This window comes from Rana temporaria, chromosome 12 (genome assembly GCF_905171775.1).
Source record: "Rana temporaria chromosome 12, aRanTem1.1, whole genome shotgun sequence".
Taxonomy (NCBI): Eukaryota; Metazoa; Chordata; class Amphibia; order Anura; family Ranidae; genus Rana; species Rana temporaria.
The window spans coordinates 992,535-1,007,408 of NC_053500.1; the positions used below are offsets into that span (position 1 = coordinate 992,535).

At 46.8% G+C, this 14,874-nt stretch overlaps 1 protein-coding gene across 1 annotated transcript in view; it reads right to left on the reverse strand.

Moving 5' to 3' along the window:
• Nucleotides 1-538: 538 nt before the first annotated feature.
• The window catches only part of LOC120919152 (polycomb protein suz12-like), a 15,821-nt gene continuing 1,485 nt past the window's right edge, over nt 539-14,874 (reverse strand). The window contains exons 2-3 of the mRNA XM_040331184.1: nt 1,859-1,905; nt 539-607 (exon numbers count right to left, since the gene is read on the reverse strand). Coding sequence (XP_040187118.1) covers nt 539-607; nt 1,859-1,905 — 116 coding nt within the window. The remainder of the gene's footprint in view (nt 608-1,858; nt 1,906-14,874) is intronic.

Genomic DNA, 14,874 nt, shown 5'->3' on the forward strand with positions numbered 1-14,874 from the left:
CCCACACAATGCAGGGACATGGGGGGGGGAACCTTCCACCCCCACACAATGCAGGGATATAGGGGGGGGGAACCTTCCACCCCCACACAATGCAGGGATATAGGGGGGAGAACCTTCCACCCCACACAATGCAGGGATATAGGGGGGGAACCTTCCACCCCACACAATGCAGGGATATAGGGGGGGGGGACCTTCCACCCCCACACAATGCAGGGATATAGGGGGGGGGGACCTTCTACCTGCACACAATGCAGGGATATAGGGGGGGGGAACCTTCCACCCGCACACAATGCAGGGATATAAGGGGGAGAACCTTCCACCCGCACACAATGCAGGGATATAAGGGGGAGAACCTTCCACCCCCACACAATGCAGGGATATAAGGGGGAGAACCTTCCACCCCCACACAATGCAGGGATATAGGGGGGAGAACCTTCCACCCCACACAATGCAGGGACATGGGGGGGGGGGGGGCTGGAACCTCCCCCCCAACACAGGGATATAGGGGGAGAACCTACCACCCGCACAGAACCTCTACTCACCTTATGGCATTTGATCGGGAGTTGCGGTGTGACATGTATGTGAGCGTCCGATGCAAAAATATTGGCTGTGAATAAGAAAAGTTCCGTCATAAAAACATTCTCCATGAAAGTTTGGGAGACATTTACTTCTACAGCAAAGATTTTACCTTGCCATGCATGCGCCGCGTCAGCTCTCCCGACGTCTGAGGCCCCCCCCCCCCACATTTCTAATATTTGAATGTGAATAATCGGATCTTACTTTTAACCAATCACAGTTGGCGCTCTTCAATAAGTAGTAACGTGCAGCAGGCTCCCACAGACATCACCCACCCCCCAAAGGAAACCCGGCACTCAAATTAAAGGCCAACTCCAAAAAGGTATAAAGGAGATGTAAACCCCTCAAGGTTTTCCATTCTATACATAAAGGTGAAAAACCTTCAGTGATGCAGCTCCCCCCAGAGCCCCCATTTTCTTACCTGAACCCGATCGTTCAGGGAATAAATAAATTATATTATACAGGATTTATACAGCGTGAGGGCAGACAGTACAGTTACAATTCGGGAGGAATCGGAGGGCCTCGCTCGGTAGAACTTACAATCCAATGTTACATTTGGAGGCAAAAATAAATAAAAATGCATCTTTGCATCCATTAACTCCACACAGACCCATTATTGTTCATTATAATGCCCCATTCAGATCCCAATCTAATGCAAAATATGAATTACCAACAAAACTTTTATGAGAGAGAGAGAGAGAGAGAGGAGAAAGAAAAAAGGGGAGAGAAAGATCCAGCTGAGGCTAGTTGAGCGCTGCGACCTCCACGCTGATTCTCTTTATCATTTAACTTCCCTCTGGCACATTGTAAAAATCACACCATCTACTAAACAGTGTCAATAACTTAGTGAAGGCGTGCCCACGGGGAGCCCCCCCCATATGGCAGCCCGCGGGGAGCGCCCCCATATGGCGGCCCGCCTCCCCCCATATGGCGGCCCGCGGGGAGCCCCCCCATATGGCGGCCCGCAGGGAGCCTCCATCCCATATGGCGGCCCCCCCATATGGCGGCCCGCCCCCCCCCATATGGCGGCCCGCGGGGAGCCCCCCCATATGGCGGCCCGCAGGGAGCCCCCCCCATATGGCGGCCCGCCTCCACCCATATGGTGGCCCGCAGGGAGCCTCCATCCCATATGGCGGCCCGCCCATACGGCGGGACACGGGGAGCCCCGCCCATACGGCGGGACACGGGGAGCCCCGCCCATACGGCGGGACACGGGGAGCCCCGTCCGTGATATCTGCACAAGGAAAGGGGAAGTTGGGGGCAAAGCAAAACATTTACTTACGGCAATAAGATTCCGTGTCCTCAGAAACCGATATATCTGGGTGGGTTCTGTAAAAAAAAAAAAAAAAAAAAAAAAAACACATTAACTACACATAGTCAGGTTGAAAAATAAAATAAAAAATAAAGCACAAATCCATCTAGTTCAGCCAATAAAAGGGGGAACAAAAAAACAAACAAATGCAATCCTATATATCAAAAGTTGATCCAGGAGAAAGCAAAAAAACCCAGAAAAGCAATTACGCGGGCCAATCAGTGATGGCGTCACCCGGGGGATGGGAAATTCGCTGATCATTACAACGAGAACATTCTTTGTGTCTTTAAAGCAGGCTCTAGTACTATCATGTACTGTACAATGAGGATTGGGAGGAAAGCATTTTCTGATCCAATCAGATGCTGTGGCTTACAAGAACAATCTGACTGCAGAAGAGGTGTGACCTTACCAGGCAACTGCTGCTCCTTCACTGTCCAATAACAGGCTGTGTCCAGGGAGGAGCTAAGGCTGCATCTAATACAAGTCCGATCCCCATCAGCCTACCGTGCCGGTGGACACGCCTCCTCAAAAAGGGAACCGGATTGCTTGGGCGTGTACAACCGATTCTGGTGCAGACCAACAAACGGGCCCTGTGCGAGTCTGGTCCAAACGCAATGGGAATTGAGCCAATCACACAGATATCGCATGCGATTTACACTGCAGTGCGACTCGCATCTGATGACGGACATCACACTAATGTGAACCCAGCAATAAATGACAGCTGGAATCCAGACTATTCCTGCAGTTCCCTGTCAGATCAAGGTTTATAAACAATGTTACTTTGTATCTCTCTCCTCTGATCAATATTTAAAAACAATGTTACTTTGTATCTCTCTCCTCTCTCTGATCAATGTTTATAAACAATGTTACTTTGTATCTCTCTCCTCTCTCTGATCAATGTTTATAAACAATGTTACTTTGTATCTCTCTCTCTGATCAATGTTTATATACAATGTTACTTTGTATCTCTCTCTGATCAATATTTATAAACAATGTTACTTTGTATCTCTCTCTGATCAATGTTTATAAACAATGTTACTTTGTATCTCTCTCTGATCAATGTTTATAAACAATGTTACTTTGTATCTCTCTCCGATCAATATTTATATACAATGTTACTTTGTATCTCTCTCCTCTCTCTGATCAATGTTTATAAACAATGTTACTTTGTATCTCTCGCCTCACACTGGGGTGACCTGTCAGCCTGACAAGTGAAGCTCCACACATTGCAATGGAAATCTTCTGATTAGAGTGACTCAAGTCGCTCTGACTTAGAAAAGGATTGCTGCACTACTTGAGACTTCGGAGCGTCTTGCATTGACTTAGTCCTTTGCAAGCTGCGCTGTGCGGGGCGACTTTGAAGCGGCCCTAGCCGTGAACTAAGCCTTTCTGATCAATATACGATGTTACTTTGTATCTCCTTCTCCTAATCAATATTAAATCCCCTTCCCGCCGAACGTAGGCATATATGCAGCCTCGGCTTTATGGGGATTATACCGCGACGCCTGCAGCCATCCTGGTAACTTTTTTAGAATGGGCGGCTGCTATCCAGGGATAACAACTGATGCTGCTAAAAGCCGATTGGTTGTTATCCCGGAGGAGCGGGAGGGGACCCCCCTCCCTCGGCCACTCTTACCGGACCTCCTGTCCCACCGGGAGGCCTGATCCGTCACTTCCTGCGCCTAGAGAGACTGGCACCAAGCTGGAAACTGCTTCCTTCCAGTCTTCTGTCTTTCACATTGTCGCTTTCTGTTTACTCGGCTGCCAATGGCGCGGTGAGCTTGCGCAGCAAAGAAAACGCATATGGATGTTGCGCCCGCATATAAAGTCTCTACAGGTTCCATCTGTGGGGGTTGCAACTTCAGAATTCCCTCCCAAAAAAATTAAAGTAAAATAAAACCCGAGCCAAACCTCCTGAGCCCCCTAACCTGATGAAAGATGGGGTGACTGGGGCTGGACTCCTATATATTCCAGTCTATGGAGACGTACAAGGAAGCAATCATGAGGGATTCAGAAGAGATGAAGGCGTTACCAAAGTAGAAGCATCTGGGTGGGCGGGAAAATTACTATTAAACTAAAATTAAAAGGTGTAAAAGGTGCATAAAAAAAAAAAAAAAAAAAAAAAAGATTTTTTGGGGTCCCCTGCTGGCCCCTCCTTGTTCAGTGCCCAAGCTGCTTCCAAAGGAGGCACTCACGCATGCTCGCACCTGAGCCCCGCTGCTGCGTCCATTCACACAGAGGGACTTGGCCCCGCCCCATCACTGGCTTTGATTGACAGCACTGGGAGCCAATGGCTCCTGTTCCCCCAGCAAGCTGGTACCCAGCTCCCACGTCCTCCCCTGGAAGGAAGTTCACCCCTCCCCCCTCCTTTGGGACACGTCACGGGTCCCCGAAGAATTCCCGGCCATTTAAACATGCAGCGCCTTCAGCTGCAAAGCCTGGCTCTGTGGAAGGGGTGGGGCTTGGTGCGTCCGCATCGCTGGATCCTGGGACAGGTGAGTGTTCATTTAAAGTAAGCAGATACACCTTTTGCAGCTGCTGACTGTAATGGGTGGAACTTCACCCTAAAGACATGTATATACGATTACATTCAGCATACTTCCGACATGTACAGCATTCTGGTTTTTTTTTCCGCTGTACATAACGTATTATTCTTTTCCACCCGACTTCCCAATCCCGCGGGAGTAGGCGTTCCTATGCAGCGGCGCAATGTCACCTGGAACTTGGCCCACATGATTGACATGCTTGATAAAAACTTCCCGCCGCCGGATAAGGCGCGTCACGAGTTACAAAAATAGTTGAACTGGGAGTCGGCTCTATACGGCGCCTGCGCAGGCAGCTCTACACGGCTCCTAGTCTGTGCGCAGGCGCCGTATAGAGCCGACTCCCAGTTCAACTATTTTTGGAACTCGTGACGCGCCTTTTCTGCCGGGGGAAAGTTTTTATAAAGCACGTCAATCATGTGGGCCAATTTTTAGGTGACATTGCGCCGCTGCATAGGAACGCCTACTCCCGCAGGAGTGGGAAGCCGGGTGGAAAAGAATAATACGGTATATACAGCAAAAAAAAAAAAAAAACACTGAATACTGTAGATGTCGGAAGTATGCGGAATGTAATAATATATACATGTTTTTAGGGTGAACCTCCGCTTTAAGGTAAAAATGTTTAGGCTCCACAACCTCTTTATATTCATACTGAACACAATGCTTGTCATGATTTGTTGTGTCCGGAGATCCCATTAAATCGTCTTCCCCGACAAAAAACAACAACCTCATCCCTAGTTCCCCGTGTCGTGTAAATCACCATCACACCACAAAGCGTTCTCACTCGTCCCCCCGCCTTGTGCTCAATAATAGAGCCATTGCTTTGTCAGTGATAACAAATCCTCATCACCAAGTGTATGTTCTCTCTAGGGGAGGAATCCAACGTGTGAGCAGGGTGTGCAGCAGGAAATACCTTCCCCTGCCTGGCTGAGCACATGAGAAGGAGAGCGATGCAGACAGGAAGTGAAGGTGAAAGTCGCGTGGTATAGGAGGAAGTGGTGACGTGATGTGACCACCATGTGTCCTCAGAACACAGCGCGACGCAACACGTGTCCCTCCATGTCCATTACAACATATGACCATCATATCGGAACTCCGATACACCACCAAGATGTATACCACAAATAACAGGATGCAAAGTTATAGAACCTTTTCATTACTTAAAGTGGTTCTAAAGCCTGTAGGTTGTTCACCTTGGTGCATTCTATGCATTAAAGCATGGGTCTATATACTACGGCCCTCCAGTTGTTCAGGAACTACAATTCCCATCATGCCTAGTCATGTCTGTGAATGTCAGTGTGTTACAATGCCTCATGGGATGTGTAGTACAGCTGGAGGGCCGTAGTTTGAGGATCCCTGCATTAAAGTGATACTTCGTTACATAGGAGGTGAGGGTGAAAAAAAAAGACAAGTCCAACTTATGTGAAACTAAAGTCTCTTTTTTGTTAAAAACAACAACTATGTCATACTTCCCGGCTCTAATGGTTTTGCACAGAGAAGCCCCGATCCTCCTCCTTGGGGTCCCTCACCTGTGCTTCTGGCCCCTCCCTCCTGCCGAGTGCTCCCTCAGCCAGCAGCTTACTATGGGGGCAAGTGAGGCAAGCCATTTAGACATGGAGCCGCAACACAGCCCTGCCCCCTTTCTCTCATTGGCTGACTGACTGCAGCAGGAGCCAATGGCGCGGCACTGTCTCAGCCAATGAGGGGAGTCCCAGGCAGCTCAGACACTCCTGCAGCATCGCTGGATTTAGATGTACCTCAAGTATTGGGGGGGGGGGGGCTTTTTATCCTAACCACTTAACCCCCGGACCATATTGCTGGTCAAAGACCAGAGTACTTTTTGCGATTCGGCACTGCGTCGCTTTAACTGACAATTGCGCGGTCATGCGACGTGGCTCCCAAGCAGAATTGGCGTCCTTTTTTCCCCACAAATAGAGCTTTCTTTTGGTGGTATTTGATCGCCTCTGCGGTTTTTATTTTTTGCGCTATAAACAAAAATAGAGCGACAATTTTGAAAAAAAATGAATATTTTTTACTTTTTGCTATAATAAATATCCCCCAAAAATATATAAAAATACCATTTTTTTCCTCAGTTTAGGCCGATACGTATTCTTCTACTTATTTTTGGTAAAAAAAAATGCAATAAGCGTTTATTGATTGGTTTGCGCAAAAGTTATAGTGTTTACAAAATAGGGGGTATTTTTATGGCATTTTTATAAAAAAAAATTTTTTTACTAGTAATGGCGGCGATCAGCGATTTTTTTCGGTACTGCGACATTATGGCGGACACTTCGGACACTTTTGACACATTTTTGGGACCATTGGCGTTTTTATAGCGATCAGTGCTATAAAATGCATTGGATTACTATAAAAAAGGGTAAAGGGGTTAACACTAGGGGGCGGGGAAGGGGTTAAGTATGTCCCTGGGTGTGTTCTTACTGTGTGGGGTGTGGCTTCACTAGGGGAAATCACTGATCCTCTGTCCATACATTGTATGAACAGAGGATCAGCATTTCCCCCCCGACAGGACCGGGAGCTGTGGGTTTACACACACAGCTCCCGGTCCCCGCTCTGTAACGAGCGATCACGCCCGCCGGGCACGGGAGCGAGCGGGGGGCGCGCCCCTGGTAGCCTGCGAGAGAGCGACGTAGTATGACGGGCTCTCGCGCAGGAGAGCCAACGTGCCGCCGTAGGACGGCGGCAGGTCGGCAAGCAGTTAAAGGGGTTGTAAACCTTCATGTTATTCACCTTAAAGCATCCTATGCATTAGGGGAAAAAACACCTTGCACTCTTGGTTCCCACAGCCCCCCCCCTTACTTGAATCTCCATGGGCTCGACCCCGCCATGGTTTCCCCCAGCTTGAGGCGGCTCTGTATTGGATGATGGCAGCGCAGCCATTGGCTCCCGCTACTGTCGATCAAATCAATGATGCGGCTCACCAGGAGGCGGGCCGAGTGATACACAGCGGCTATGGCCGCCACTGTATCATGCGGGAGCGCGCCCACAAGCTTACCCCTTAGGAGAACGCTTTCCGGAACGGGGGTGAGCTCTTGCGGGAAGGAGCCGAGACAGCCGCCGAGGGACTTTTAACATTGAGAAGGCTGGGCGGTATTTATGCGCTATTTTTAGCGCTGTACCGCCTGAAGAACTCCTCGGTGTGAAAGGGGTCTTACAGTCTCTTTAAAATCTGTTAAACGTTTGAAAAAAAAAAAAAAAAAAAAAACAATGTTTTACTTACCAGAAACGCCTGTTGCTAGGCAGTCGTCCTAATCTGCCACTTCCTATTCCGCGGAGCTCCTCGTTCTCTTCCTCACTCGCCTTTGCTCCTGGGAAATGGGGTGTGCTGTCTTCTAGGACCTGTGTGTCCCCCCCAGAAGACAGCCGCCCATTCACAAAGCGCTGCGCTATTCGCGCATGTACAGTAGGAAACGGGCAGTGAAGCCGCAAGGCTCCACTGCCCGTTTCTCTTAGAATGGCGGCGCCGGCACCCGATCTGATGGACAGATCAGCCTTGGGGGGGGGGGGGGGGGGAGGGGGGGCGCGTGACATTGCGGGCAACCTGGACAAGCAAGTATCCTTATTAAAAGACAGCAGATACAGTGTTAGTAGCTGCTGACTTTAAGGAAAAAATCTGCGGGTGGAACATCGCTTTAAAGTCGCAGCAACTTGGAAAAGGTGCCGGCACTACCTTGGTCCAGAGAGTGTAAAGTCGAATCAAAGTCACACTAGAAATCATGCAACTTTGTTGTTGTGACGCTAATCTGTGACTGGAGCCTTCCAACCACACAGACCCCTAGAAGAGCCATCAATGTCAGGGGGTGATAGACATACAATGATAGAGAGATAAGGAGTCATACATACAATGATATCAGGGATGATCCATACAGGTAGAAAGGGGGGTGATATGATATCAGGGATGATCCATACAGGTAGAAGGGGGGGTGATATATCAGGGATGATCCATACAGGTAGAAGGGGGTGATATGATATCAGGGATGATCCATACAGGTAGAAGGGGGGGTGATATCAGGGATGATCCATACAGGTAGAAGGGGGGGTGATATCAGGGATGATCCATACAGGTAGAAGGGGGGGTGACATATCAGGGATGATCCATACAGGTAGAAGGGGGGGTGATATCAGGGATGATCCATACAGGTAGAAGGGGGGGTGATATATCAGGGATGATCCATACAGGTAGAAGGGGGGGTGATATATCAGGGATGATCCATACAGGTAGAAGGGGGGGTGATATATCAGGATGATCCATACAGGTAGAAGGGGGGGTGATATATCAGGGATGATCCATACAGGTAGAAGGGGGGGTGATATATCAGGGATGATCCATACAGGTAGAAGGGGGGGTGATATATCAGGGATGATCCATACAGGTAGAAGGGGGGGTGATATATCAGGGATGATCCATACAGGTAGAAGGGGGGGTGATATGATATCAGGGATGATCCATACAGGTAGAAGGGGGGGTGATATGATATCAGGGATGATCCATACAGGTAGAAGGGGGTGACATCAGGGATGATCCATACAGGTAGAAGGGGGGGTGATATATCAGGGATGATCCATACAGGTAGAAGGGGGGGTGATATATCAGGGATGATCCATACAGGTAGAAGGGGGGGTGATATATCAGGGATGATCCATACAGGTAGAAGGGGGGTGATATATCAGGGATGATCCATACAGGTAGAAGGGGGGGTGATATATCAGGGATGATCCATACAGGTAGAAGGGGGGGTGATATCAGGGATGATCCATACAGGTAGAAGGGGGGGTGATATATCAGGGATGATCCATACAGGTAGAAGGGGGGGTGATATGATATCAGGGATGATCCATACAGGTAGAAGGGGGGTGACATCAGGGATGATCCATACAGGTAGAAGGGGGGGTGATATATCAGGGATGATCCATACAGGTAGAAGGGGGGGTGATATATCAGGGATGATCCATACAGGTAGAAGGGGGGGTGATATATCAGGGATGATCCATACAGGTAGAAGGGGGGGTGATATATCAGGGATGATCCATACAGGTAGAAGGGGGGGTGATATATCAGGGATGATCCATACAGGTAGAAGGGGGGTGATATATCAGGGATGATCCATACAGGTAGAAGGGGGGGTGATATATCAGGGATGATCCATACAGGTAGAAGGGGGGGTGATATCAGGGATGATCCATACAGGTAGAAGGGGGGGTGATATGATATCAGGGATGATCCATACAGGTAGAAGGGGGGTGATGTGATATCAGGGATGATCCATACAGGTAGAAGGGGGGTGATGTGATATCAGGGATGATCCATACAGGTAGAAGGGGGGGGGGGGTGATATCAGGGATGATCCATACAGGTAGAAGGGGGGGTGAAATCAGGGATGAACCATACAGGTAGAAGGGGGGGTGATATGATATCAGGGATGATCCATACAGGTAGAAGGGGGGGGGGTGATATCAGGGATGATCCATACAGGTAGAAGGGGGGGGGTGATATGATATCAGGGATGATCCATACAGGTAGAAGGGGGGTGATATCTATGACATCAGGGATGATCCATACAGGTAGAAGGGGGGGGGGTGATATGATATCAGGGATGATCCATACAGGTAGAAGGGGGGTGATATCTATGACATCAGGGATGATCCATACAGGTAGAAGGGGGGGGTGATATGACATCAGGGATGATCCATACAGGTAGAAGGGGGGGGTGATATGATATCAGGAATGATCCATACAGGTAGAAGGGGGGGGGTGATATGACATCAGGGATGATCCATACAGGTAGAAGGGGGGGGTGATATGATATCAGGAATGATCCATACAGGTAGAAGGGGGGTGACATCTATGATATCAGGGATGATCCATACAGGTAGAAGGGGGGTGACATCAGGAATGATCCATACAGGTAGAAGGGGGGTGACATCAGGAATGATCCATACAGGTAGGAGGGGGGGTGATATTATATCAGGGATGATCCATACAGGTAGAAGGGGGTGATATCTATGATATCAGGGATGATCCATACAGGTAGAAGGGGGGGGGTGATATCAGGGATGATCCATACAGGTAGAAGGGGGGTGATATCAGGGATGATCCATACAGGTAGAAGGGGGGGGTGATATGATATCAGGGATGATCCATACAGGTAGAAGGGGGGGGTGATATGATATCAGGGATGATCCATACAGGTAGAAGGGGGGTGATATATCAGGGATGATCCATACAGGTAGAAGGGGGTGACATCAGGGATGATCCATACAGGTAGAAGGGGGGTGACATCAGGGATGATCCATACAGGTAGAAGGGGGGGTGATATATCAGGGATGATCCATACAGGTAGAAGGGGGGTGATATGATATCGGGGATGATCCATACAGGTAGAAGGGGGGTGATATGATATCAGGGATGATCCATACAGGTAGAAGGGGGGTGATATGATATCAGGAATGATCCATACAGGTAGAAGGGGGGTGACATCAGGAATGATCCATACAGGTAGAAGGGGGGTGACATCAGGAATGATCCATACAGGTAGGAGGGGGGTGATATGATATCAGGGATGATCCATACAGGTAGAAGGGGGGGGGTGATATCAGGGATGATCCATACAGGTAGAAGGGGGGGTGATATGATATCAGGAATGATCCATACAGGTAGAAGGGGGTGATATCAGGGATGATCCATACAGGTAGAAGGGGGGGTGATATATCAGGGATGATCCATACAGGTAGAAGGGGGGTGATATATCAGGGATGATCCATACAGGTAGAAGGGGGGGGGGGGATATATACATCAGGGATGATCCATACAGGTAGAAGGGGGTGATATATACATCAGGAATGATCCATACAGGTAGAAGGGGGGTGATATGATATCAGGAATGATCCATACAGGTAGAAGGGGGGGGGGGGGGATATATACATCAGGGATGATCCATACAGGTAGAAGGGGGTGATACGATATCAGGAATGATCCATACAGGTAGAAGGGGGGGGTGATATATACATCAGGAATGATCATTGATCTTTGTTCAGCTGTGTCCAAGAGACACAGAAATCACAGAGCGCGCCCCGGGTGGGCATCTATTGACACCTTCCCAGGACTAGCCAACTGTGTGATTGGCGACCAGGTGCCCGGCGCATGGACCTGCATGTCTGGGGCATCAGGCAGTAGAAATTGTTCACGCCTGGGAACAAGCCGACAAAAACCCAGTCACCGGGGTGTCATTTCTAGTCACCATGGCGATCTGGCACTTGAGATTTGTCAAGGCCTGGACTACAGAAATATAAGGTGTGACAGTGATATCAGGTACAACCTATAGAGGGGTACAAGATGAGGTACACCGTATACAGTATGAGGCGAGATCTATACAGCAATATATATATAAAATAGAGGAAACCCAGGGCTGGGGAAGACAATGGCGCTCTATAGGAGGGGATGCATAGAATATACAAACTGTGTACGGCCTAAAGACACAACCTGGTAAAAGCAAATAATGGAGATCTACAAGAGGTGTGTATAGAATACATACACCCAATAATATAATAGGAGAACGATGGGAGCTCCGAGGGAAGAGCTCCAGGATAGGGAATGATGAGGATCTATAGGAGGTGATGTATAGAATGATCAATATAAGAGGTGATCTTTACATTATACTAATTACAGAAAGTTTGAGGGCAGGGACTGATAATCTATAGGAGGTGATGTATAGAGTACACATAGGGGGGCAGATATACTATATAATATATACAATGGGGGGGGGCTGAGAGAAGAGCTCCAGGAAGGGAACTGATAATCTATAGGAGGTGATGTATATAGTACATAGGGGGGCATATACACTATACCATATATACTATGGGGGGGGGGCTGAGAGAAGAGCTCACGCACAGGGACTGATAATCTATAGGAGGTAATGTATATAGGGGGGGGGGGGGGGAGAAGAGTGCAGTGACATGGTGTATGGTGGTGCCTTTTGAGATTTCTTCGGTCTACATATTAGGGCTGAAACAACTAATCTATTAATCGACAACTAATCGATTATGAAATTAATCGATTACAATTTTCATAATCGATTAACCGGCCAGTAACATAATGGGGGTAAAAATAAAAATAAAATTAGCCCTTTATAGTACAAAAAGAGCAAATCTCTCCTGTAAATATTACTCTCACTGTCTCACAGTAAAAAAATGACCCCCTTACAGTAGCGATTATTTGCTCTTTTTGTACTTATTTTTGTAATTTTAACCCCTATTATGTTACTAAACATCTCAGACCGTGGTCACACCTCTGTGTGTTTTTTGCAGAAACACACTACAGATCATTTCCATGTTTTCCTATGGGACACGTTCACATCCAGGATTTCTCTTCAGCGGCTGCGTATTTGGAAAGGGGCGGGGACCTTTTAACGCAAAACGGTGCTATTTTTTTTTTGGGTTCAATATACTTCAATGGAGAAGCTGCAGAAAAGCGTGGAATGTGTTTTTGCAGCAATTTGTGTTTTGTAATCTGCCCAGCAACAAATTGGCCCAAAAATTGTTTTTAAGGCTATTATGCGATTAATCGAAACAATCAACCAACTAATCTATTATGAAAATAATCGTTAGTTGCAGCCCTACTATACATAGAACAACCCTCTATACTAACTGACTACCCAGCGCCCCCCCCCCCCCCCCCCCCCGTTATGACATATTTATACTAGGACTATTGTCACTCTCAAGAAAAGTTGCTTTATGTGAAATATTCATAAACAACCAATAACAGGTATATGAAAAATAAGTCCAAGGTAAGAATAATGAGATCCGCAGATATAAATCAGAGTATCACTGAGAACACAGAGATGCGAGGAAATTCAGGGACAAAATGAAACAATGTAGCAAATCCTAGATGTAGTGAAATTGTAGTGATGTTTGGTGACACCGTTTTAATGTTTGTAACTTTATTATGAAATTTTCAATAATAAATAGAAAGTCTCGTAAACATGAAAAAATCCAAAACACACCCCAGAGTTTTGTTACACAACGTGTCCTGCCAGACCTCCAATCATTGGGGGGGGGGGGGTCACATCCAGTTACAGCGCTCATGTATGTGGACCCCATTGTTGGAGGATATTTGTTATACATCTAGGATTTGATACATTGTTTCATTTTGTATTTACTTTGTCCCTGAATTTCCTCACATCTCTGACACTATGGAGGGGATACTCGGCACACATCTCCGGATAGAAAGATTTATATCTCTGATCATTGTATTACCCTGGACATCATTTTTATACCCGTTTTTGGTTGTTTATGAATTTTACACACAGAGCGAGGGAGGGGGGCTTTCTATCTATACATATACACATATACAACGTATTCACATACTGATATATAGAAGGCATATATACAATAGTATAATATACTGACTATAGAAGAGATGCAGAAGATATAATAGGACTGTATAGGAGGCGATGTATAGAACATATGGGGGGGGGGGGGGGCTTTCTATCTATACATATACATGCAGCGTATTCACATACTGATATATAGAAGGCATATATACAATAGTATAATATACTGACTATAGAAGAGATGCAGAAGATATAATAGGACTGTATAGGAGGCGATGTATAGAACATATGGGGGGGGGGGGGGGTAAAACAATATAATTGGTAATATAAACAATACTATGGAAGGGCTATAGGAGGAGTCCTGGGACTCTATAGGGGGTGATGTAATCTCTATATATTACAAAGGCTGTATACAGTATATTATGGGGGGGGGGGCTATAAGAAAAGGATAGGGATCTATAGAGGATAGAATACATAGGGGGGTTTCTCTCTATACACACAATATAATCACATAATATAATATATAATCACAATAGGATTCTACAGGAGATAATATAATATATAGGGGGTATACACACTACAATTTTACTCTATGGGGGGGTATAGAATATATAAACACACCAATAGCATTCTAATCGGAAGGGGTGTATAGAATACATAGGGGGGTTTCTCTCTATACACACACACAATAGGATTCTACAGGATATAATATATAGGGGGTATACACACACTATAATTTTACTCTATAGGGGGGTGTATAGAATATATAAACACACTAATAGGATTCTATCGGAAGGGGTGTATAGAATACATAGGGGGGGTTTTCTATACACACACACAATAGGATTCTACAGGAGATAATATATAGGGGGTATACACACTATAATTTTACTCTATAGGGGGGGGGTATAGAATATATAAACACTAATAGGATTCTATCGGAAGGGATGTATAGAATACATAGGTGTATACACACTAGAACAGGATCCAATAGGAGATGATGAATATAATATGGAAGGGGTGGGGGGTACACACACTATAGGGGATACATACAATATATGGAATATATACACCAGCATAGGATTCTATAAAGGAG